Raw genomic sequence first — 26,986 nt, forward strand, 5'->3', positions numbered from 1 at the left:
TCGTACCCCTCCTCCCCCAGCCCTCAACATGCGTGGCCCCAAGAGCCTCCTCAGCTGCATTAAGAATCCCCGGCCGGAACACCTCCATCTCCACGAGGGGCAGAGACAGAACCTTACAGGAGCTTGAGCGCTGGGCTCTCGCGCCAGGGGCGGAGCTCCGGGTCTGAGCCCTTTGCGGAGCCAAGAACCGAGTAAGAAAAGCTGGAATATACAGTTTCCCTGATTTTGGACTACAGTTCCAACAGGGGAGCAGGGGTGGATTCTGCTCGAGGGCACGAGCCACTCCCAAGGTCACCTTTACAGGCGAGGAGTCGGCCTACGAGGGAACCCTGCTCTTCTTCCAAACGCCGCGGGCATAGTGCCCCAGCAGTCTTTCCGTGCGCTTCATGAGAAGCCGGGGGACGGCCCCCCCAACACCCACCCAACCCCCTTCGCGCCTGCGCACTCGGGACCGAGAAGGCACTCTCCGGAATTCCGGCGCCGTGGTCTTGAGCGCTGGGCGGTCCCCCGAGTCTGGCGCAGCCTTAGGGTGGTAAGGCGGGCTCGGTGGTAGCCGCTGCTCTTCGGAAGGAAAGAAGCGCGAGACGGGCCAGGTTCTGCGGACCAGATCGAGGTTGGATTTGGGGGCCTCAGGCCGGCGTGAGGGCTTTGCAGTTCTGAGACTGGGCGGCGCGGGGTTATCTCGTGCGGCGGTAATTGGGTGCCGCCCCGGCCTGTTCCCGGCGGTCCTGCCTGTCGCCTTCCTCGCCTCGACCACAGAGGCCTGGCCGTAGAGAAAAGGCCTGAGAGGAAAACGGGAGGTGGAACCTCTGAATGAAAGTCCCCTGCAAGGTTCGTTGGCCGTCCGAGCGTGGGTGGCTGTGGTGTCAGGATTACAGCCGACCCAGAGCCGCGGACCTTCTCCCGTCTTTATCTTTCCATTGTGTTTGCAGGTGGAGGGTAGCGACGGTCAAGGGGGCGTGGACGGTGGGTGTTGACCGAGTCCAGAAACGCTTGCGATGTAATCAACCGGGTTTGCTTCCCGAGCCCTGTCAGTCTCCGGAGGCCTATGAAGTGAAGCGAATCGCTGCTGCGTCTCTCAAAGCCACGTTCTTTGTGAGTTCCTGCTGCTTCTTTGTTTGCGTGAAATGCATTTGATTTTTGGGACACGAGATTGTTAAAATTTCCTTCTCTTGAAATGTCCTGCGTAAGAATAATCTACTTACTGATTTGGACTTTAGGATTTACCTACGTCCTGGCAGGGGACCCAGTTTATACATTCCCCTTTCTGTTGCCCAGAAATTCTTCAGTTAGTTATGCTCAGTCAGACTCTTCAGGACCTCACGGACTGCAGCATGCCATGCTCCTCTGTCCTTGCAATTTTCCAGGCAAGAATACTGGAGTGGGTTGCCATATCCTACGCCAGGGGATCTTCCCGACCCAGGGATCGAACTCGTGTCTCTTAGGCAGATTCTTTACCACTGAGCCACCTTAGTTAACCATGTGCTATAAATCCAGTAGCTGTGTGAGCAGTTTCTAATGATGGAAGTAGCCCTTTGGAAGTTACCGTTTATGTTTTCTTTGGACTGTGATTTGTTAAGTAGTGTTGGGTTTCAGTTCAGATCAGTCGCTCAGTCCTGTCTGACTCTTCGCGACCCCATGGACTGCAGCACCCAGGCCTCCCTGTCCATCACCAACTCCCGGAATTTACTCAAACTCATGTCCATTGAATCAGTGATGCCATCCAATCAGCTCATCCTCTGTCGTCCCCTTCTCCTCCTGCCTTCAATCTTTCCCAGCATCAGGGTCTTTTCAAATGAGTCGGCTCTTCACATCAGGTGGTCAAAGTACTGGAGTTTCAGCTTCAACATCAGTCCTTCCAGTGAACACCCAGGACTGATCTCCTTTAGAATGGACTGGTTGGATCTCCTTGCAGTTCAAGGGACTCTCAAGAGTCTTCTCCAGCACCACAGTTCAAAAGCATCAATTCTTTAGTGATCAGTTTTCTTCACAGTCCAACTCTCACATCCATACATAGATATCTCTAATTATTCTACAGTAGGAGTGGGGCTTTTTTTTCCCAAAGGGAATCCATGAGTGGAACTTTTTGGTACCAGCCTGATGTGGTTAGAGTTTGGTAGCATGAGTTTTATTTATTTTCGACAAATGAAAAATTGTTTAATGTGTACAGCATAATGTTTTGATATATGTAAATATTATAGAACGGAATACCACACCGACTAACCATTACCTCTCAAGGTTAACTCTTTTGTGTATGTGACAAGAGTACTTAAGATATACTCTTGGCAAACTTCCAGTATGTAATACATTATTATTATCTATAGTAACCATGTTGTGCATTAGGTCTTCAGAGCTTATTATCTTATAACTGAAATTTTGTAGCATGAGTTTGTTTTGGGTATGTCTTGGGGAGATCCCCTGGGGAAGGGAATGGCTACTTACTCCAGTATTCTTGCCTGGAGAATTCCATGGACAGAGGAACCTGGCAGAATACAGTCTGTGGGTGGAAAAAAATCAGACAGGACTGAGCGACTAACACTTAAACTTCTTTAGGATAGAGGAAGAGAGGTGTATGCAGTGGTTAAGAATTTTGAACCTATATTAAGAGGATTTTAATCCTGCTGCTGCTGCTGCTAAGTCACTTCAGTTGTGTCCGACTCTGTGTGACCCCATAGATGGAAGCCCACCAGGCTCCCCCATCCCTGGGATTCTCCAGGCAAGAGCACTGGAGTGGGTTGCCATTTCCTTCTCCAGTGTGTGAAAGTGAAAAGTGAAAGGGATGTCGCTCAGTCGTGTCTGACCCTTAACAACTCCACGGACTGCAGCCTACCGGGCTCCTCCATCCATGGGATTTTCCAGGCAAGAGTACTGGAGTGGCTTGCCATTACCTTCTCCGTTTTAATCCTGACTATCACTTAAATCTAAGTGAGTTTGGGCAGTCGAAAGAAAACTGTGTTGCAGTTTCTTCATATGTAAAATTGGAATTATAATAGTATATGCTTCACAGGGTTGTTTTGAAGGTTACCTGAAAAATATCTGTTGAAGCCCTTAAAACATTACCTACCATAGTAGAATAGTGTTTAATTATGTTAGTGGTTACTGTTAGTGATGCTTCTTAATCGTTCCCTATCAACTTTCTTTATTCCCAAGAATAATGAAAATGTGAAGTTATTTATGATGAATGCAAGCAGAAAAATCAACAGCAAATGGACCAGAATAGGGATTCTTAACATGAAGTCTTTGGGTTCTGTTTATGGGTTTTCAGGACAAGGGAAAAAATCAAAGATATATATATATATAGAGAAATATTGTAAAAAAAAAAAGAAATATTGTAAATATTTTTCAGTGGTTAATTTAGGAGGGTAATCTGCTGCTGCTGCTGCTGCTAAGTCACTTCAGTCGTGTCCGACTCTGTGTGACCCCATAGACAGAAGCCCACCAGGCTCCCCCGTCCCTGGGATTCTCCAGGCAAGAACACTGGAGTGGGCTGCCATTTCCTTCTCCAGTGTGTGAAAGTGAAAAGTGAAAGTAAAGTCGCTCAGTCGTGTCCGACCCTTAGCGACCCCACGGACTGCAGCCTACCAGGCTCCTCCATCCATGGGATTTTCTAGGCAAGAGTACTGGAGTGGCTTGCCATTGCCTTCTCCGGGAGGGTAATCTACCTACTTATAATTTCATGATAGAGTTTTATAAGACCCGACAAGATTGAGTTTCACTGGTCTAGAATCGAAGTCTGGAATAAATAGGAATAATTTTGAGGATAATCTTAAAAAACTAGTGTCTAACAATATGGAAATGTTAAGTGATTCACACTTCATCCATATGATGGAATGCTATGGGATAATAAAGATTATAAAGTCATAAGAAAAAACCATACAACATAATATTGGGAAGTATTTATTGTTCTGAATAAAAATTTTTAAGAAATTGTTGTTACCTATGTATCTTGAACACTAAGGTAAGGAATAATAAGATCTTTTGCCAGGATTTAGTAATTGGTTATTCAGGAGGAGTCAACTCAAATGATTGAGCATTTGCTATGAAATAAGCATTTTTTTCTGCCTGCTGTGCATACTATCTCTTGATTTTTGGAAATGTCGTGAATCAGCATTGTGATCCTTCACAGAAGGGTTTCTGGGTGTTAATGAAATACAGTATTCAAGAACTGGTAATAATTATTTTTTCAGTGACATTGATTTCCCTGTTGTTATCACTTATGCAGGCCTATGTAATCAGTTTTCTTAATGACTACCTGTCTACCCAAATCATTAAAAAATTATTTTTAATGGGAATAGCTTTTTAAAAATTTCAGATAATGTACTTAATGCAAGCTTGTGAAATATTTAGTAACTAAGGAAACTTAAAGAAGAAAATAAAAATTATAGTCCTCAGCAGGGCTTCCCACTGGTAAAGAATCCACCTGCAGTTCAGGAGACTTGCAGGAGATGCAGGTTCCATGCCTGGGTTGGGAAGATCCCCTGGAAGAGGAAATGGCAACCCACTCCTGTATTTTTGCCTGGAAAAATCCCATGAACAGAGGAGCCTGGTACACTATAGTCAATAGGGTCATAAAGAATTGGACTTGACTAAGCATACACACCGGAGAAGGCAATGGCAAGCCACTGCAGTACTCTTGCCTGGAAAATCCCATGGATAGAGGAGCCTGGTAGGCTGCAGTCCGTGGGGTTGCTAAGGGTCGGACACGACTGAGCGACTTCACTTTCACTTTTCACTTTCACACGTTGGAGAAGGAAATGGCAACCCACTCCAGTGTTCTTGCTTGGAGAATCCCAGGGATGGGGGAGCCTGGTGGGCTTCCGTCTATGGGGTCACACAGAGTCGGACACGACTGAAGTGACTTAGCAGCAGCAGCAGCAGCAAGCATACACACACATATTCCCAACATCCAGAAATAATCACTATTCATATTTAGAGCATATGTTCCCAAAAATATTTTTACAAGCATTTGTGGTTTTGTATATAGTTTTATTTCTGAATAGGATAACATTAATTGAAAATTTAAAGGAAAGCAAGACCTCTAATAGGAATTCAGGGGTCTTCCCTGGGGGCTCAGTAGTATGGAGTCTGCCTGCCAATGCAGGAGACATTGGTTTGATCCCTGATCCAGGAAGATCTCACATGCTGTGGAGCAACTTACCCCATATACAACTATTAAGCCTGTGCTCTAGAGCCAGGGAGCCCATATACAACTATTAAGCCTGTGCTCTAGAGCCAGGGAGCCCATGTACAACTGTTAAACCTGTGCTCTAGAGCCAGGGAGCCACAACTACTGAGCCCACATGCTACAACTACTGAAGCCCGTGTGCCCTAGAGCCTGTGCTCTGCAACAAGAGAGTAGCCCCTGCTCATAGCAGTGATGACCCAGCACAGCCAAAAATAAATAAATAAAATTATTAAAAAAAGAAACTCATTATTTTTTAAAAAAAGAGGAAAAAAATTAATAAAGAGAAATTCAATATTCTCATGGATTTTGTAACATTTTTATGGATTTTTTATATATATATTTTTTTGGATTTTATATATTTTTTAAACTGATTTTTTTTCCTTTCAGTGTGTCTTGGATATTTTCCATTCCTTAAGTTTCCTAAAACTCAGCATTTAATGATTACTTTATTATTCTGTTTGTGGATGTTTTATCAAGTATTTAAGAAATAAGTTATTGGGGAGTGATGTTCAAAACTGCCTGAACAATTCCTTCAGCAGGCTTTCTAGGTCTTATTACTTAACCAACTTTTCACTTCAGGGTCATGTGGGATTTCAGAGGTAGGAATGTTGAGGAATATGGCATTGACTTCTGCCATCTAGGGATACAAGTGATAACTCTGAAGTATTTGGCTTTATTTCTGAAGGATTCTTAGAGTATGAAGTGGACAGTTCTGTTATTTTATGCCAGAAGCTTCATCCTCCTGATCCTTCATTTGAGTGAGAGTTTGAGAAATAATGATAATTACCGAGAAAATGAATCTTACAAAAAACAAAATCATTTTAAACTCAGAGAAGAAAGGCAAAATAATCTGATTATACTATATAGTTCAGTTGGTAATGGTATTTAAATAGTCATAGTCATAGAAACTGAGTATCTTTGATAGAACAAAACCACACTGGGGAAAAAAGCACATATTGGAAGGATAGGGAGATGCAATCATGCACACATGAAGTGGGAGATGGGTGGATAAAAGATAGCTGAAGTAGTAATATTAGCATGTGATTTGAATATATGGTATTTATATAACAAAAGAAATAGCTAAAAGAAGTGAAAATTGTTGCCTCTAGATTTGGAAGATAGGAGAAAGGGTAGCAGGGATGGAATTGTTGGGGCTTTTTGTGATATCCCTTATAGAGCTGTTTTAAATTTATGTCCAGGTACAAGTGATACAAATTAAAGTTTTCCTTTTTTTTTTACAGATTAAAAATTTCTTGATTAAAAAATTGAGAGACTGCTGGGAAGAACAAAATAAAGATCACGTGGGATACCATCCAGCAGAGGTAACACAATAAAATCTTATTCCAAGTCCATTTTGACTTTTTTTGCTCTCGTTATAATCATTTTCCATGTGTCATTTCATTCTTTTTATACCATACCACAAGTGTCCATTTCTCCGGTCTTAGTGATAAGTATTATCTGTTTTTAAAATCTGCTAATCCAGTTCCTTTAAATGCAACTCCTTAGTTACTATTGAGTTTTAACTAGTGGGTTATTTCATTATCATACTCAGGTTTTACAAATTCACTTTTCCCCAGCCTGGGTACCAAGAAAATAGGATCAGTAGGAACAAAGCTAGTGGTGGTGATGGAATTCCAGTTGAGCTATTTCAAATCTTGAAAGATGATGCTATGAAAGTGCTGCACTCAATATGCCAGCAAATTTGGAAAACTCAGCAGTGGCCACAGAACTGGAAAAGGTCAGTCTTCATTCCAATCCCAAAGAAAGGCAATGCCAAAGAATGCTCAAACTACCGCACAATTGCACTCATCTCACACGCTAGTAAAGTCATGCTCAAAATTCTCCAAGCCAGGCTTCAGCAATATGTGAACCGTGAACTCCCAGATGTTCAAGCAGGTTTTAGAAAAGGCAGAGGCACCAGAGATCAAATTGCCAACATCCACTGGATCATGGAGAAAGCAAGAGAGTTTCAGAAAAACATCTATTTCTGCTTCATTGACTATGCCAAAGCCTTTGACTGTGTGGATCACAAGAAACTGTGGAAAATTCTGAAAGAGATGGGAATGCCAGACCACCTGACCTGCCTCTTGAGAAACCTTTATGCAGGTCAGGAAGCAACAGTCAGAATTGTACATGGAACAACAGACTGGTTCCAAATAGGAAAAGGAATGCGTCAAGGTTGTATATTGTCACCTTGCTTATTTAACTTATATGCAGAGTACATCATGAGGAACGCTGGGCTGGAAGAAGCACAAGCTGGAATCAAGATTGCTGGGAGAAATATCAATAACCTCAGATATGCAGATGACACTACCCTTATGGCAGAAAGTGAAGAGGAACTCAAAAGCCTTTTGATGAAAGTAAAAGAGGAGAGTGAAAAGGTTGGCTTGAAGCTCAACATTCAGAAAACAAAGATCATGGCATCTCGTCCCATCACTTCATGGGAAATAGATGGAAAAACAGTGGAAACAGTGTCAGACTTTATTTTTTTGGGCTCCAAAATCACTGCAGATGCTGATTGCAGCCATGAAATTAAAAGACGCTTACTCCTTGGAAGGAAAGTTATGACCAACCTTGATAATATATTAAAAAGCAGAGACATTACTTTGCCAACAAAGGTCCGTCTAGTCAAGGCTATGGTTTTTCCCGTGGTCATGTATGGATGTGAGAGTTGGACTGTGAAGAAAGCTGATTGCCGAAGAATTGATGCTTTTGAACTGTGGTGTTGGAGAAGACTCTTGAGAGTCCCTTGTACTGCAAGGAGATCCAACCAGTCCATTCTAGGGGAGATCGATCCTGGGTGTTCATTGGAAGGACTGATGCTAAAGCTGAAACTGCAATACTTTGGCCACCTCATGCGACGAGTTGACTCACTGGAAAAGACTCTGATGCTGGGAAAGGTTGGGGGCGGGAGGAGAAGGGGACGACAGAGAATGAGATGGCTGGATGGCATCACCGACTCTGTGGACTTGAGTTTGAATGAACTCCGGGAGTTGGTGATGGACAGGGAGGCCTGGCGTGCTGTGATTCATGGGGTCGCGGAGAGTCGGACACGACTGAGCGACTGAACTGAACTGAAATGAGATCATGTAGACAGTGCTGATGATTCCTAATAGGAAGGTGGTGAACGGTGAGCTCTGAGGATTCTCGGAAAGATAGTTCAGCCTTGAGGAAGAGATCCCAGTGTGCAAGTACAGTTTTGCCATTATAAAGACTGCTAGGCATGGTCTGTGCAAGTGTTTCTCAAATTGTGGCATTTGGACCAGCAGCATCAGTATCAAAGTGGAAATGTTTTCAAAATGGAATCTCTCAAGCCCAACCCCAGCTTCAGTAAATGCCAAACTTGAGGAACGGGGCCCTGCCAACTGTATTTTAATAAGCCTTTCAGGTGATTCTGATGCATACAAAGTTTGATTACTAAACCTGCCCATTATGGTCACCTGGGGAAAGTTTAAAAATTTTGATTCCCGAGTCACAGCTGTCTCTGCTAATTAAATCAGAATGTTTAGGGCATGGGAGTCAGGCATCAGTATATTTTAAAGGTCTGCTAATGGACTTCCATGGTGGTCCAGTGGCTAAGACTGTGTTCCCAGTGTAGGGGGCCCAGTTCAATCCCTGATCAGGGAACTATTAATAGAAGATCCCACATGTTGCAACTAAGGGTTTGCATGCTGTAACTAAAGAATCCTACATGCTTGCAGTGAAGATTAAAGATCCCAGGTGCTATGCCTAAGACCTGGTGCAGTCAAATAAATAAAATGTTAAAAAATACACTAAGTTCTCTTAAAAAAAAAAATTTGCTGGTGATTCCAATGTGTGGCATAGTTTGGAAAACTCTTCTCTATAATGTTTTCTGTCTTCAGGGTTGGGTAGGCAAGCCAGATTCCTGAGTCTGAGAAGGATATTCTGATTTAGATGTGTAGCCACTTCTTAGCTGGGAAAACTGGGAATGAGGGGAGATGGATCTCTGCTCAGGACAGGTCTGGGTAGCCTTTTCTTGAGTCCAGATCAGTCTCCCTGAGGTGGAGGACTGCCCGGAATTTCTCCTGCCAAAACAGCTGGAAATGTCCTCTTCTGGAGAGTCTTCTCCATGTCTATCCTTGTGCAGTGATTTTCCTGTTGTTTTGGGGAGGGCATGTATTTGTCTAAATTAGCTCTTAACCTTTCATAACTTGTCTGTGTGTCGGGAGGGGTGATGGAGGGGTGTTGCATGTAGGAATGGAGAAATCATGTGAGTTTTTAAAATTTGGGGGCTCTGGGATTTTGTTCTTATGGCTCCATACTCTTCTTCCAGTTTTTGGCTTCTGTCTGTGGACTCTGCTTCTTCAGTAAATGACCCTTGAGAAAAACTAACCATTTTCTTGCAACTCTGAAATCATGGCTCATGTAAGTTGGTATTTTTCTCAATTTGGAATGTTGTAATATTTTTCAAGTTTATGTGAACATTCTCATTCGTTGTCCTGAAACTTCCAAACATATCCGCATCCAACAGCTTCTTCCTAGATGTTCCCATTCTAGTGAAGGATGGAGCCAGACAGCCTGGCCCTTCCTGTGTGCCCCTCTCTTGTCCATCCATGTCCATTTGTGAATTGACCAAATTATTCAGTCTCCTGTGTGTTCAGTCTTTGTCTAGAGCAGCGATAAAGCAGAAATGAAGTCCCTTGAGGGAGACAACTGATATGAGAAACTCAGGACTGGAGAACACTTTAGAGCTGCAGTGTCCAGTATTAAACATATAAAATTAGTGCCTTCTTAGCACAGTAGGTCTCATGTCAGTCTCATAAAAAGTATAGAATAATATGCAAGGCACATAATCTTAAACATTTTAGTATCACATTTTAAAAAGTAAAACGAAATGCACAAGTAATTTTAGTGTGTTATTTAACCCAATATAGCAAAATGTTATCATTTCAAAGTGTAACCAAAATAAGAATTATTGAGATATATTGCATTCTTTTTTTTTGTAAAGTCTTATGAAGATTTTATAGCACATCTAAATTTGTACTAGCTACAGTTCAAATGCTCAGTAACCACACGTGTCTAAGATAGCATGTTAGACATTGCAGCTTTAGAAATTTTGTATAACCTAAATTGTAAATATAACTTAGGATATTTAAAAGTATAGAAATATCTAAATATAATCATTAAGGCCAACATATCTATAAATGGACTATTTTGTAAGTTTAAAATATTCAGTAAAGGGTTTGTTATAATAGGGGGAAATGCTAATGATACATATAATGATGAAATTGGATCTCTGTTTTAAAAATTAAAATTAAAGAATAAAATTGAATTTTTTCCAGACCCAATTTTATTTTCTCGATATATACCCAGAAGTGGGATTACTGGATCATACGGTAGCTCTATTTTTAGTTTTTTAAGGAACTTCTATAGTGTTCTCCATAGTGGCTGCACCAATTTACATTTCCACCAACAGTGTAGGAAGATTCCCTTTCTCCACACCCTCTCCACATTTATTACTTGTAGACTTTGAGTGATAACCATTATCACTGGTGTGAAGCAATACCTTGTGATTTTGATTTGCATTTCTCTGATAATCAGTGATGTTGAGCATCTTTTCATGTGTCTCCTGGCCATGTGAATGTCTTCTTTGGAAAAATGTCTTTTTAGGTCTTCTGCCCATTTTTTTGATTTTTTTTTTTTTTTGGTATTGAGTTGTATGTGTTCTTGGTATTTTTAGCATATTGACCCCTTGTTGGTCACATCTGCAAATATTTTCTCCCATTCAGTAGGGTGTCTTTTCATTTTTGTTTTCTTTTGTGCCCATCAATAGAAGATTGATGGTTTCCTTTACTGTGCAAAAGCTTTCAAGTTTGATTTGGTCCCATTTGTTTATTTTTGCTTTTATTTCTTTTGCTGTGGGAAACTGACCTAAGAAAATATTGCTACGATTTGGTGAAACTGATTAACTACCTGTGCATATCTGGAAGTATAACTCGGTATACCACAGTATATAGGAAGCTTTGTCTATAGCAGTAGTAGGCAAACTGTAGCTTGTGAGCCAGAGTCAACCCATGTCCTGTTTTTGCATAAGCTATAAGTTACTTTCTGAAAGAATTATTTTAAAAAAGAAGGGAAAGGGAAGGATATGCAAATAGAGACAATATGTGGCATATGACCCTATACAGAAATAAATAATTTTACAAATAAAGCATGGGTTTGTCATTTCAGGATTTGGTGATGTTCAGAGATGTGACTGTGGACTTTTCTCAGGAAGAGTGGGAATGCCTGAACTCAAATCAGAGGAATTTATACAGAGATGTGATATTAGAGAATTATAGCAACTTGGTGTCACTGGGTAAGTTTATCTGTGTCAAATAATGTAAAAATTCACATGACTGAATTTCAGGACTGGCTGTCTAAAAACTAGTCGACTATCTGCTTTGTAGTTTGAGAATAAGGTGCTTTCAGCTGTTAAACTATTTAATAGCACCATTAGCTTTAATCACTGACCTTTATATTTTCCTTTGCCTTTTCTATTATATAATTGCTTCTCTTTAATGACAGATGGATGGAGAAGGCAATGGCAACCCACTCCAGTAATCTCGCCTGGAAAATCCCATGGACGGAGGAGCCTGGTGGGCTGCAGTCCATGGGGTTGCTAAGAGTCAGACACGACTGAGCGACTTCACTTCCACTTTTCACTTTCATGCATTGGAGAAGGAAATGGCAACCCACTCCAGTGTTCTTGCCTGGAGAATCCCAGGGACAGGGGAGCCTGGTGGGCTGCCGTTTATGGGGTCGCACAGAGTCGGACACGACTGAAGTGACTTAGCAGCAGCAGCAATGACAGTTGGATATAAATTCTTAGACATTCAGAGCAAAACCATTTTCGAAGAAGTCTGTTTTCATATTGTTGTAGATGGTCTATTAACTTACCTGCAGTGTGAGTAAGAAGACAGAGGTGTCTGGCTGTACATACCTATTGAAAAAGTTGATATAGTGTATATGATACTGGGTTAAATCAATAGTTTGTTGAAATTCAAGTGGACACATTCAATTTACTACAACAAACATTATCTTTTTAATAGATTTAAACATTAAATCTTATGATTAAAAGTTGAAAATATATGAACTTTGCATTTGACATTGGATGAGAATATATTGGCGAGAAACAAGTTATTTTCCTCCTAGCAAAATATTTAAATAAAAGCAAAAATAGTAACTAATGAACATGTATAGTGCTTAGTATGTACTAGGCACTCATCCAGGCACTTAAGTGACACCTCACAAAAATCTTATGGGTATACATTGCTGCCACGCTAAGTCACTTCAGTTGTGTCTGACTCTGTGCGACCCCATAGACAACAGCCCACCAGGCTCCTCTGTCCACAGGATTCTCTAGGCAAGAATCCTGGAGTGGGTTGCCATTTCCTTCTCCAGGATACATTATTATTTTATATTTTTAATATATTATTTAATATATCATTATTTACTTATGAGTATATATTATTATTCTTCCAACTGAAAAAACTGAGCCTGTAAGTGACTCAGGTGACAGAGGCAGGATTTGAAGCCAGTGCTCTCAATGATTACTCTGGAGACAAAGCCTGTATGAATTATCAATTATAATAAGACAATATTGCTACCTCTCTGTTCTTGTGATTCTCAAGTAACTCTAATATGAATGTTTTTTCAGTCCAATTACTCTTCTTTGTTCTGAAGCCTTGGTCAGTTTTATACTTTCTATATTATGTTCTATTGTGGTTTTTTTTCAAGGAGGATGTTCCATTTCTAAGCCAGATGTAATTACTCTGTTAGAGCAAGGGAAAGAACCCTGGATGGTTGTGAGGGATGAGAAAAGAAGATGGAGACTCGGTGAGTAAGTGCTTATCAGGGGAGGGTAAGCTACTGTGTCACAGCATATCCCTGCAGGTTGGGAAGAAACATAGTCCTTAGTTGTTGATTATGAAGGGGAGACCTGACACCTGAGAAGAAAACTTAGATCTCAGCATGGACAACCAAAGAAATTTCATCTCTACTTCCACTTATCTCTTCTTTCTTCACTGTCCTGTTTCCTTCCCATTTCAATGGGAGAAAGCTTTCTTCCCCAGTGACCACCATGTTACTTGTATTTTGCATCTAATTTCTACTTAGATCATCTTTTGTATTTTACCTCTTAGGTATATATTTCTTCATTGCCTTCTTTTCATGGCGTTTACATTGTAGTAGGGAAATTGTACAGTAAAAAATGGATTAGTATCATGAAGTGATTAAATATTGTTAAGAAGAGTGAGGAAGTAAGAATATGGGGAATTATGATGGGTTAATGGGGTAATTTAGATAGGGTAGTCAGGGAAGAGGAACCAGTTGGCAAAGGCTCTTCAACCTGTAAAAGATGGAATCATTTAAGCATCTGTATACATAACTGAAATGTATTACAACCACATAAAATATACTTAATTCTGTAAATTCTTTTCCCCCCAAGATTTATTTATTTATTTATTGGCTGTGCTGGGTCTTCATTGCTGCATGCAGGTTTTCTGTAGTTGCAGTGAGTGGAAACTACTCTTAATTGCAGTGCATGGGCTTCTCATTGACCTGGCTTCTCTTGTTGCAGAGCACGGACTCTAAGCAAGCGGGCTTTAGTAGTTGTGGCGTGTGGGCTTAGTAGTTGTGGCTTATGGGCTCTAGAGCACAGGCTCAGTGATTGTGGCGCACAGGCTTAGTTGCTCCGTGTTGTGTGGGATCTTCTGAAGCTAGGGATCAAACTCATGCCTCCTGCATTGGCAAGCAGATTCTTTACCCAGCTGAGCCACTGGGGAAGCCCATGTTTTTCTTAAAGTATTCAGTGAATAAATGAAGGATTGTAGACTTAGAATATTACCAGTTTGGAAACTGTAGTGAGCTATTGGATCTAGACACTGAACATCACTGCTGATAACATCACAGAAATAGAGACAGTCAGATTGTATTTCTTCAAATGAAAGAATACAGTATCACCTATGAAGTGGGCCTAAGTCTGATGGAGCTTCTGAATTAGCCAACCACTAATTTATTGGAGGAAGATAGAGGAACATGTTCTACTACATCTTGGGAATACAGTCAGAATATGAGAAATGCTATAGGGTCAAAGTGAAGAGAAACTAAAGAGCCTCTTGATGAAGGTAAAAGAGGAGAATGAAAAAACTGGCTTAAAACTCAACATTTAGGAAAACTAAGATCCAATCCCATCACGTCATGGCAAATAGATGGGAAAACAATGGAAACAGTGACAGACTTTATTTTCTTGAGCTTCAAAATCAGTGCTGATTGTAACTGCAGCCATGAAATTAAAAGATGCTTGCTCCTTGGAAGGAAAGCTATGACCAACCTAGACAGCATGTTAGAAAACAGAGACATTACTTTGCCAGCAAAGGTCTGTCTAGTCAAAGCTATGGTCTTTCTAGTAGTCATGGATGGATGTGAGAGGTGGACTATAAAGAAATCTGAGGGCTGAAGAATTGATGCTTTTGAACTGTGGTACTGGGGAAGACTCTTGAGAGTACCTTGGACAGCAGGGAGATCCAACCAGTCCATCCTAAGGAAATCAACCCTGAATATTCATTGGAAGGGCTGATGCTGATGCTGAAGCTGAAGCTCCAGTACTTTGACCACCTGAGGCGAAGAGCCAACTCATTGGAAAAAACCCTGATGCTGGGAAAGACTGAAGACAGGAGGAGAAGGAGGCAGAAGAGCATGAGATGGTTGACATGAGTTTGAGCAAACTCCGGGAGATGGTGAAGGACAGGGAAGCCTGGTGTGCTATAGTTCATGGGGTCACAAAGAGTTGGACACAGTTTAGCGACTGAACAACAACAACGACAAAGAGTTACTGTTCGTTTTTTCAGGTTTGGGTAATGGTATTACAATTGTTTTTTAAATCCTTTTAGAGATAAATCCTGAAGTGATTACAAAATATATTATGGGACTTGCTTCAGACAATGTGAGGAGAGTGGATAAGGGTCTGCATAGGTCAATATTGGGCTTGGTTGATGTTGTTGAGGCTGGTCCATAGATAACTTGTACATTTAATATTACTATTCTACTTTTGTGTATGCTAGAAATACTCTGTAATGAAATTTTGGTTTCTTTTAAAGTTAGCAGGAGATAAAAGGAAAAGAAAGTGAGACAGTGGTGAAAATAAATGTATGTAACACTTAAGAGGAATTTTGCCATAAAAGCAGACACATGGGGTACAGGGAAAGTATCTTAAGATGTGAGGTATTAGGACCTTCAGCCTATATATATAGGCTGAAGAGAATGATTTCAAAGAGGAAAACTGATGGCATCAAGAGAGAGGGTGATTTTTGTAAGCAGTGACTTTCAGTAAATGAGTAGAAATAGGAGCCAATTTATGAAGGAAAACCAATGCGTATGATAAGAATATGAACTTAAGTGGTTGGATAACATGGTAAAGGGGAGAATAACATTTTTCTTTCCATTGCTTCTTATTCTTTGATGAAATTAGCAATAAAATTAGCCAAATGTGAAAATTATTTGGAATTCAGTATTGATTATTTAGTATTTAATCAGTTTTGACTTTCAGAAATACAATTCTGTGGTTATAAGGTTTTAACATTTACAGATCTCTGGATACATTAACCCTGGTGTTAATGTGACTAAAACTGCTTCTGTCATAAATATTCTACATTCATACCGTCTTGTATCAGCAAAGTTATTGAAGACATCATCTCAGGAAACAAATTAACTTTATGACCAGGTAATTTGCTCCTTATTTTCTTTTTAATTAAAGTTGATATCCTGCCAATGGAAATAACATTTCTCCTTTTACATTGCTCTGCTGCTGCTGCTAAGTCACTTCCGTCGTGTCCGACTCTGTGTGACCCCATAGACGGAAGCCCACCAGGCTCCCCCGTCCCTGGGATTCTCCAGGCAAGAACACTGGAGTGGGTTGCCATTTCCTTCTCCAATGTGTGAAAGTGAAAAGTGAAGTCGCTCAGTCGTGTCCGACCCTTAGCGACCCCACGGACTGCAGCCTACCAGGCTCCTCCATCCATGGGATTTTCTAGGCAAGAGTACTGGAGTGGCTTGCCATTGCCTTCTCTGTTACATTGCTCTAAGATGGGCTAATATTTTGCTTTTGCATTAGCCTCATTTACTAGAATAAAGCCCTTTGATTCAATAGACTACAAACTAGTATTTGGTTTATTTTGAGTGTTAAATATTTTGTATATGTCTTTTGATATTTAGTTTGTCCTTTGTTTCAGTGTTGGGCCAGCCAATTTTTTCTTGATTAAATCACATGTATAATGCATAGGCTATAATTTCCAGTTTCAGTTTATTTAAAGTAGAACAAGAATCTAAAGATACTTGTAAAGCAATCTGTGTGCAGAGTCCTTCATGAATTTTTATGTTTGCTGTCAATCTTTACTATTTTCTCACTGTCTACTCTGAAACAATGCAGTGTGCATCTATAGTCAGAACTAGCAAAGCACTGAACCTAGTTTTGATTGACTGAAATGGCTGTCTTTTCGTTTCTTGAAGGGGAAAAAACTGGCCTAAACGAATTTGGGAAAAATCATGGCAGACTTTTTACAGAAATTGTAAGATTACAGTTCAGTTGTTTATACAGTTGACCCTTGAACAACATGAGTTTAAACTGCATGGGTCCATTTATACGTGGGTTTAAAAAAAATAAATGTGTACTACAGTACTGTGGGCTTCCCAGGTGGAGCTAATGGTAAAGAACTCACCTGCCAGTGAGGTGTAAGAGATGTGGGTTCGATCCCTGGGTCAAAAAGATCCCCTGGAGAAGGGCATGGCAAACTACTCTGGTATTCTTGCCTGGAGAGTCCAATAGACAGAAAAGCCCGGCAGGCTACAATCCATAGGGACACAAAGAGTTGGATACAACTGAAGTGACTTAGCACACATGCACAGTACTATATGATCTGAGGTTGGTTGAATCTGTGGATGTGGAACTGTAGGTATGGAGGGCCAATTGTAAAGTTATACACAGATTTTCAATGGAGGGGTGGTATTGGCCCCCATTACCCCAGTGTTAAAGGGTCAACTGTAGTATAGTCTTCTAGATGTGAATATTCAGCATGCTAAAGTCTTAATGTGTCATGTCAGGTAGGGAAGCCATATTAAAGTCTCAGTTATGACCCACCAATCCCACTCCTAGACATATACCCTGAGGAAACCCAAACGGAAAAAGACACATGCACCCCAGTGTTCATTGCAGCACTGTTAACATTGTTTACAATAGCTAGAACAGGGAAGCAACCTAGATGTCCATTGACAGATGATTGGATAAAGAAGTTGTGGTACATATACACAATGGAATTACACTCAGCCATAGTGAGTGAAGTTGCTCAGTTGTGTCCGACTCTTTGCAACCCCATGGACTGTAGCCCACCAGGTTCCTCAGTCCATGGAATTTTCCAGGCAAGAGTACTGGAGTGGGTTGCCATTTCCTTCTCCAGGGGATCTTCCAAACCCAGGGATTGAACCCAGGTCTCCCGTACTACAGGCAGATGCTTTACCATCTGAGCCACCAGGGAAGCTAAAAAGGAACATATTTGAGTCAGTTCTAATGAGGTGGATGAACCTAGAGCCTATTACACAAAGTGAAGTAAGTCAGAAAGAGAAAGATAAATATACTAACACATATATATAGAATCTAGAAAGATGGTACTGATGAATTTATTTGCAAGACAGCAATAGAGAAACAGACATAGAGAATAGACTTACGGACATGGCGAGAGGGGAGGAGAGGGTGAGATGTATGGAGAGAGTACATGGGAACTTATATTACCATATGTAAAATAGATAGCCAATGGAAATTTGCTGTATGTCTCAGGGAACTCAAATAGGGGCTCTGTATCAACCTAGAGGGGTGGGATGGGTAGGAAGGTGGGAGGGGAGTTCAGGAGGGAGGGGACGTATGTATACCTATGGCTGATTCATGTTGATGTTTGGTAGAAAACAACAAAATTCTCTAAAGCAATTATCCTTCAATTTAAAAATAAATTAATTTTTAAAAAATCTCAGGTTCACTATATCCACACTGGGAATGTTTTGTTTGTTCTTTAAAACTTTCAAATTCTATAGGGTAAGTATAGTAACATCTACTTTTTTTTCTTTTAAATGAGTGAATATGGACATTTTGGCCTCAGTCTGTTTATATTTTTATTTTGTGCATTGTCTGCTCACTTCCTTTATTCTCTTACTTTTTCCATTGTTTAATGTTTCTTATACCAGGTCATATGGGCTTTTGTGCTGTATACACTTTCTCATTTTTCTTATCAATGTCTGGGACTTCCGTGTTTATTCTATTATTTTCCTTTAAATCATTGATTTTTAATTTGCAAGTAAGTTATTTGAAATCACCATCTTAATAACAGCTGTCATGCCTTTGTTGTTACCTAGTTATTTACTACTGTTATGACTAGCTAATTACTGTTCATTTTATATATCATTTATAACTTATTTGCCTTAATGAGGTGTTAAATTTTTTTTCCCAGTAATTTTTACAAAATTACATTAGTTTTACATTGCTTTCTTGAATAGGGAAGATAGGGAGAGAGAGAGAAAGAAAAGGAAAGAGTAAGGGAAGAAACAGAATAGGAAAAACAAGAGATCTCTTCAAGAAAATTAGAGATATCAAGGGAACATTTCACGCAAAGATGGACTCGATAAAGGACAGAAATGGTATGGACCTAACAGAAGCAGAAGAAATTAAGAAGAGGTGGCAAGAATACACAGAAGAACTGTACAAAAAAGATCTTCACGACCAAGATAATCACGATGGCGTGATCACTCACCTGGAACCAGACATCTTGGAATGTGAAGTCAAGTGGGCCTTAGAGAGCATCACTATGAACAAAGCTAGTGGAGGTGATGGAATTCCAATTGAGCTATTTCAAATCCTGAAAGATGATGCTGTGAAAGTGCTGCACTCAATATGCCAGCAAATTTGGAAAACTCAGCAGTGGCCACAGGACTGGAAAAGGTCAGTCTTCATTCCAATCCCAAAGAAAGGCAATGCCAAAGAATGCTCAAACTACCACACAATTGCACTCATCTCACACGCTAGTAAAGTCATGCTCAAAATTCTCCTAGCCAGGCTTCAGCAATATGTGAACCGTGAACTTCCAGGTGTTCAAGCAGGTTTTAGAAAAGGCAGAGGCACCAGAGATCAAATTGCCAACATCCACTGGATCATGGAGAAAGCAAGAGAGTTCCAGAAAAACATCTATTTCTGCTTCATTGACTATGCCAAAGCCTTTGACTGTGTGGATCACAAGAAACTGTGGAAAATTCTGAAAGAGATGGGAATACCAGACCACTTGACCTGCCTCTTGAGAAACCTGTATGCAGGTCAGGAAGCAACAGTTAGAACTGGACATGGAACAACAGACTGGTTCCAAATAGGAAAAGGAGTACGTCAAGTTTGTATATTGTCACCCTGTTTATTTAACTTACATGCAGAGTACATCATGAGGAACGCTGGGCTGGAAGAAGCACAAACTGGAATCAAGATTTCCGGGAGAAATATCAATAACTTCAGATATGCAGATGACACCACCCTTATGGCAGAAAGTGAAGAGGAACTCAAAAGCCTCTTGATGAAAGTGAAAGAGGAGAGTGAAAAGGTTGGCTTGAAGCTCAACACTCAGAAAACAAAGATCATGGCATCTGGTCCCATCACTTCATGGGAAATAGATGGGGAAACAGTGGAAACAGTGTCAGACTTTTATTTTTTTGGACTCCAAAATCACTGCAGATGCTGATTGCAGCCATGAAATTAAAAGACACTCCTTGGAAGGAAAGTTATGACCAACCTAGATAGCATATTAAAAAGCAGAGACATTACTTTGCCAACCAAGGTCCATCTAGTCAAGGCTATGGTTTTTCCCCTGGTCATGTATGGATGTGAGAGTTGGACTGTGAAGAAAGCTGATTGCCGAAGAATTGATGCTTTTGAATTGTGGTGCTGAAGAAGACTCTTGAGAACCCTAACCCTAACCCAGTCCGTTCTAAAGGAGATCAATCCTGGGTGTTCATTGGAAGGACTGATGCTAAAGCTGAAACTCCAATACTTTGGCCACCTCATGCGAAGAGTTGACTCACTGGAAAAGACTCTGATGCTGGGAGGGATTTGGGGCGGGAGGAGATGGGGATGACAGAGAATGAGATGGCTGGATGGCATCACCGACTCTATGGACATGAGTTTGAGTAAACTCCGGGAGTTGGTGATGGACAGGGAGGCCTGGCGTGCTGTGATTCATGGGGTCGCAAAGAGTCGGACACAACTGAGCAACTGAACTGAATTGAACTGAACTGAAGGGAAGAAAGGGAAGATGAGGGAGAGAGAGAAAAAGGAAAGAGAAAGAGTAAGGGAAGGAGGAAGGAACAGAGGGATGGGAGACGGAAGGAGGCAGAAAGATGTCATCAGAGTATCTTCTGTGACATTCACTTATTTGTCTCTGCTCACAAATTATCTACAGTATTTAAATCATTGTTGCCTTTTAACATCTTTTTATTATATCCTTTTAAAGTAAACTTTTAAAAATAGATCCAGAAAACAGAAATCATAATATGCTGCTCACTGAATTTTCACAAAGTAATTATACTCAGCTAATCAGTATACTGATTCAAAAATAGTTTTAGTAGGATATCAGAAGCTCCTCTCTCAGAGAAGGCAATGGCATCCCACTCCAGTACTCTTGCCTGGAAAAATCCCATGGACAGAGGAGCCTGGTAGGCTGCAGTCCACGGGGTTGCCAAGAATTGGACACGACTGAGCGACTTCACTTTCACTTTTCACTTTCATGCATTGGAGAAGGAATGGCAACCCACTCCAGTGTTCTTGCCTGGAGAATCCCAGAGACGGTGGAGCCTGGAGCACCATAGATGGTGCTGCCATCTATGGGGTTGCACAGAGTCGGACACAGCTGAAGTGACAGCAGCAGCAGCAGCAGCAGAAGCTCCTCTCTAGTTTTCTCCAGTCATTCCTCCCTATCAAAATTAACTACTAGCCTGATTTTTTATGAATCCATAGATTAGTTTTAGTGTTTATGAGCTTTATAAAAATGGAATAATATAGTATATATTATTTTATGCCTGGCTTAGTTTGCTCACCCTTATGTTAGTGAGAATGATCCATATTGTTGTGTGTACTTGTAGATTATTCATTCTTATTGCTGTTACAGTTTGTTCTTATTGTGCTGTATCCATATCTGTATATATAACTTTTCTCAGTCATTCTTCTGTTAATGAATACTTGGATTCTTTCTAGTTCGTGCATATTAAAAATAATGTTGTAGATTTTTTTTAAAAAATACATTTTTTGCTCAGAATTTTACTAGCATGTTACTATTTTATAAACCTGTTGCTATGACTGAAAAATCACTAATATACTTTCTAGACAGTAACTAAATGGCACTGGCTATGATGACTTTAGGGAGAATATAGGAAAGGGTATGAAGAAACAAAATGGGCTGCATATTTGTAATATACATGTGTATAGTTAATAAACTTGAAGATAAATAAGTAGAACCTTTCATTACCTTGGTTGCAAAAGTGAGGTTCACTTGCAGCTATGTAGACAGCGAGCTGAAGTGGAGATACCTGCACGTGAAAGTAAAGAGGCCACTGGAGGGATGAGCAGATGTAAAGAAATTTTTCCATTTATGTATTTGATTGAGTTAGCATTGGTGTGCTTTTGCTTTTGTCTCCCATCTCTATAGAAAGTACTAAAAAAAGGTGTAAGATTGGAGGCAAGGCAACATATGTATTTTTACTATTAACTAATTATAAAAACTTAATAATAGTTTCTCTGTGCTATGGGTTTGATATTCAGTGATAAGTGAAAGATTTTTTCTTCTCGGGAAATTGTTAAGGTAAGAACACAGAAGAAAAACTTGGAAAATTAATGAATATATCACAACAGAATTGAAAAAAGTGCTAAGAAGCAGGGAACAAATTATTGGGATAGAAAATGAAGGATATAAATTAGATGAAGTCAGCACAGATAATTTTTCTGATTTTCATCATGATATCTAAAGGATGAAAAGAACCCAGCCATGTGGAGAACCCATCAGCATTCCTGGGAGATTTAATAGCCAGTAAAAAGCTCTAAAAAATGGAAAGACTGTGACATATTTTAGTAGCTGAAAGGAGGCAGGTGGGACAGACATAGGGAGTAAAGGGGTCTACAGCTTGAAATGACATCTTTTGGTAAACAAAGGGTGTGTTCTTCATAATAAAGTGTTTGTAATTTATTCTTACTAAAAAAGAAATCATTAAAAAGTTTAGGTAGAGATCTCAGACTTTGATTTGCTTCTGAATTATCTGGTCTTAACTCATCATTTTCTTTATTCTTTTTAGCTTTTCTCAAGTTATGTTATTTTTTAAAGTACTTTTAAGCACATTTATTTCAACCGGACTTTATTTTCTTTTTTCCTATTATAAAGTTTTTATTTGCTTCTTTGTTTACTTTTTCTAGAAGAAAATAGCTTGTGTTTTATCTTCTTTTCTTTCAGATTTGGAATCCAGATATGACACCAAAAAGTTATTTCAAGTGAAGGATATTTGTGAAATAAGTTTCTCTCAGTGGGAAATAATGGAAAGAATTAGAAGTTGCGGCCTTGAAGACTCTTTTTTCAGGAAAGATTGTGAATATAAAAAGTTTGAGGGACAAGAGGGTCCTCATGAGGCATATTTCAGGCAAGTGAAAAAAACCACCTCTGAAAAAATGCCCAAGAACAGAAAACGCACATCTCTTACTCTGTATCCAAGAATTCACAGTAGAGAGAAGCCCTATGAATGTGGGGACTGTGGGAAGGCTTTTAGAGTACGCCAGCAACTTACTTTCCATCAGCGAATTCATACGGGCGAGAAACCCTATGAATGTAAAGAATGTGGAAAAGCTTTTAGACAGTGTGCCCACCTTAGTCGACATCAGAGAATTCATGCTTCTGACAAACTCCTTGAATGTAAAAGATGTGGAAAGATCTTTACATGTGGTGCAGATCTTCGTGTACATCAGAGAATTCATGTTGGTGAGAAGCCCTATGACTGTAAGGAATGTGGGAAGGCCTTTAGGGTGCGAGGACAACTTAATCTCCATCAAAGGATTCATACTGGTGAGAAACCGTATGAATGTAAGGAATGTGGGAAGACCTTTAGACAATATGCACACCTTACTCGACATCAAAGACTTAATATTGCTGAGAAATGCTATGAATGCAAGGAATGTGGGCAAGCTTTTCTGTGTAGTACAGGCCTTAGAGTACATCACAAACTTCATACTGGTGAGAAACCCTATGACTGTAAGGAATGTGGGAAGGCCTTTAGAGTGCGGCAACAACTTACTCTTCATCAGAGAATTCATACTGGCGAGAAACCCTATGATTGTAAGGAATGTGGGAAGACCTTTAGTCGTGCCTATCATCTAACTCTCCATCAGAGAATTCATACTGGTGAGAAACCTTATGAATGTAAGGAATGTCAGAAGTTCTTTCGTCGTTACTCAGAACTTATTTCACATCAGGGTATTCACATTGGAGAGAAACCTTATGATTGTAAGGAATGTGGGAAGGCCTTCAGATTGTTCTCGCAACTTACTCAACATCAGAGTATTCATTTTGGTGAGAAACCTTATAAGTGTAAGGAATGTGAGAAGAATTTTAGATTGCTCTCCCAACTTACTCAACATCAGAGTATTCATACTGGTGAGAAACCCTATGACTGTAAGGAATGTGGAAAAGCCTTTAGACTTCATTCATCTCTTATCCAACATCAGAGAATTCATTCTGGTGAGAAACCATACAAATGTAAGGAATGTAAGAAGGCATTTAGGCAGCATTCACATCTTACTTACCATCAGCGCGTTCATAATGTCACTAAATAGTTATCAGAAAGCCACCCACTGTGAGTTTTGTGTTAAGGAGCATTAGAAAATAAATTCTGGAGAAGTGTTTGAATGTAGGAATCCCTTTTGCTTCATGCTCAAAGTTAAAACAAGAGGTTTTAAAAGAGTAGGTTAATTTAATGAATACATAGCAGTGTTTTATCACCACTCAAACCATGTTAAATTTTAGGAAATAGAAATTCATAGAAAAACTCTCTTAGAGGAGTGAATATGAAAAAGCTTTTGATCTTATTTATTACCACCTCTGTTCTATCATCTGTACATACCAACCTTTGGAGGTTGCCAGGGCACCAACTCATTCTGGGCATTGATAAACAGAAGGAAGGAGGAGTGATTTAGCCTGCATTTCCTGTATAAACCATAGCTCAAGGCAACTAGAGGTTGATGAGGTAAAGTTCTTTATTAGAGAATTTGCAGGACATAATGAAATAATGGACCTTAGCACAGTTCTCAGTAGAAGTGTTAAGACCTTTAGGTGAATGGTCTATATGAACTTCCCAGTGAACAGATCAGGTTGACAACATCTGACCCACTGATCAACTTTAATCTCATCAAAAATAAGACAAAACATTTTATGCCTCCTTCTATGATACAATAAGACATACCATTGCCAAAAATATTGAACCTGAATCTAATTAAGCATCAAGATCTAACTCCCAGTTTAAAGAAAATTCAGGGAACAGAAGAACAAATTACATGATATAAAGGAAGCAGACCAATAAAATGTGGGTAATTCTATGAGAGTAATGACTCACACTTCTCACCCAATGAAATGGATTGAAAAAAGGGAGGTGGAACTCTTAGATGTTAACGAAGTCTTAAGAGATGTATCAATCAAATGCGATGAATGAGTGTTTTTCATTTAGATCACAGGTTGAACAAACAAAAGACATTTTTATGACAGTTGGGGAAATGGGACTATTGAAAGTATTAGATAATATTAAGAAATTATGTTCTTGTTAGATGTGCTAATAGCATTGTGTTTATGTAAAAGTGTCTTAGAGATAAATTAGCAAGTTTATACACATAAAACAGTATGTGTAGAATTACTGTTAAAATGCTCATGCAAAAGAAAAGTGAGGATAGATAACTTGTTTAAGTCAAGGTAAGATAAATCAGGCGCATGGTTTTTGCTTATTTTGTTTTTGCTATTTTCTCTCTTTTCATGTATTTGAAATTTTCCATCATTTTATAATCATAAAATGTCTATGAAATTATAACCAGCTTTAAGTGAATAGTGTTTATAAATGGCTACTTATCAGAACTTATGGATGTAGCTAAAGTTCTGCACATAGGGATATTAAATGTGCTATAAGGTATTTGGGAAGTTAAGATTAAGGATCCAGATTTTCTCTAGTTCACCTAATGCTACATCTTTTGTAGTACCTGTTCCCATGGTACTTCATACGTTTCAGGAGTCAGTAAAAACAGCAGTTGCAGCTATTTGTGTAATCAATGGAATAGAACTGTTTTATAAAGTAGATGCTAGCAGCATGTTGAGCACTTAAAACCGAGCTACTGAGAACTGGAATGGTGGTTCAGTTCAGTCGCTCAGTCATGTCCGACTCTTTGCGACCCCGTGAATCGCAGGACGTCAGGCCTCCCTGTCCATCACCAACTCCCGGAGTTCACTCAAAACTCACGTCCATTGAGTTGGTGATGCCATCCAGCCATCTCATCTTCTGTCATCCCCTTCTCCTCCTTGCCCCTGATCCCTCCCAGCGTGAATCTTTTCCAGTGAGGCAACTCTTCACATGAGGTGGCCGAAGTATTGGAGTTTCAGCTTTAGCATCAGTCCTTCCAATGAACACCCAGGGTTAGTACAAATTAAAATGGTCTTCCCTGGTGGCTCAGAGGTTAACGCGTCTGCCCCCGATGCGGGAGACCTGGGTTCGATCCCTGGGTCAGGAAGATCCCCTGGAGAAGGAAATGGTAACCCACTCCAGTATTCTTGCCTGGAGAATCCCATGGACGAAGAAGCCTGGTAGGCTACAGTCCACGGGGTCGCAGAGAGTCGGACACGACTGAGCGACTGAACGGAACGGAAGTGTAAAATACACATGAAGTTTTGAATACTTCATTCAAAAAAAGAATTAACCTCTAAATTTCTCACAGCATTTCTCTGCTATATTTGGGAAGCTGTGAAATTCAGTGGACTCCTCCATCCATGGGATTTTCTAGGCAAGAGTACTGGAGTGGCTTGCCATTGCCTTCTCCTTACTATATAATACAGAATCCAAATTTAAGCATGTCTTTGCTGTCAAGTAGCATGTTTATATACTGAGGTCTTCTTGGTTCTACCCTGAGTCATGCTGGACTTTTTTTTTTCCCTCTTCATAAAATGCAGCCTGTGTTTATAGCTGAGTTGTTTTCTCAGACTGCTTTTGGCCTGTAGATGTTTTGGCATCCAGAGGCCTTTTTTAAATTTTATACTGTTTCCCATTAAGTTCAAGCTTTCAGTGCATCAAGTACAGTTCTCTTTAAGAGTGTATTTTCTATGATTTTTATTAGGGTTCATTCAGTTAGACAAAAGATCAACAGGTTCTTCTCTGTATTGGGTTTCCTGTGAGGCTTCTGTGGGAAAATGACTTTAAAATTCTTAGAAGCCCGGCTTTTTCACAGAAAGGATGAAAGTTGGCTTTATCTTTACCCTGGAGTCATATTTTAATGACAGCACTGCATACTTGATGGTTCCTCCCCTCTCAAGCCCATTGTAATTTTGAGAACCCTTTGCTACCTGTAAACATTGTCATGAATCCTCTATACTTCCTTGCAATTCTACTTGAAATATGCACCAGTTCATATAATGAATATAATGTGGGTTTTTTTTTACTCTGTTAATATGATAGATTTTCAAATATTGATTAAATCTTATATCACTGTAGTAAACTTCA

The 26,986-nt window shown here is 39.9% G+C and overlaps 1 protein-coding gene across 4 annotated transcripts; it reads left to right on the forward strand.

The window, feature by feature from the left end:
- Positions 1 to 449: 449 nt before the first annotated feature.
- LOC129546087 (uncharacterized) lies at positions 450 to 26,986 on the forward strand. Of its 4 annotated transcripts, none has more exons than XM_055410846.2 (7): positions 450 to 831; positions 933 to 1,095; positions 6,427 to 6,507; positions 9,480 to 9,571; positions 11,378 to 11,504; positions 12,926 to 13,024; positions 22,702 to 26,986. In XM_055410846.2, exons 4-7 carry the CDS (start codon positions 9,563 to 9,565, stop codon positions 24,069 to 24,071), a joined length of 1,605 nt encoding a protein of 534 aa, XP_055266821.1. In that variant the 5' UTR covers positions 450 to 831; positions 933 to 1,095; positions 6,427 to 6,507; positions 9,480 to 9,562; the 3' UTR covers positions 24,072 to 26,986. The 4 variants fall into 4 exon arrangements, with proteins under 4 accessions (XP_055266821.1, XP_088686998.1, XP_055266820.1 ...); XM_088830872.1 differs by having other exon boundaries at positions 451 to 613; XM_055410845.2 differs by lacking the exons at positions 450 to 831; positions 933 to 1,095; positions 6,427 to 6,507; positions 9,480 to 9,571 and having other exon boundaries at positions 11,360 to 11,504.

This window comes from Moschus berezovskii, chromosome 22 (assembly GCF_049115385.1).
Source record: "Moschus berezovskii isolate FMDL1 chromosome 22, NW_MosBer_1.0, whole genome shotgun sequence".
NCBI lineage: Eukaryota > Metazoa > Chordata > Mammalia > Artiodactyla > Moschidae > Moschus > Moschus berezovskii.

What these genes read in the sequence shown, in the direction of transcription:
- LOC129546087 (XM_055410845.2), top strand. Translation starts at nt 11,360, where the DNA reads ATGGGTTTGTCATTTCAGGATTTGGTGATGTTCAGAGATGTGACTGTG. An exon ending in TAGCAACTTGGTGTCACTGG is followed by an intron (nt 11,505 to 12,925) that starts GTAAGTTTATCT and finishes TTTTTTTTCAAG; the next exon opens with GAGGATGTTCCATTTCTAAG. An exon ending in GAAAAGAAGATGGAGACTCG is followed by an intron (nt 13,025 to 22,701) that starts GTGAGTAAGTGC and finishes CTTTTCTTTCAG; the next exon opens with ATTTGGAATCCAGATATGAC.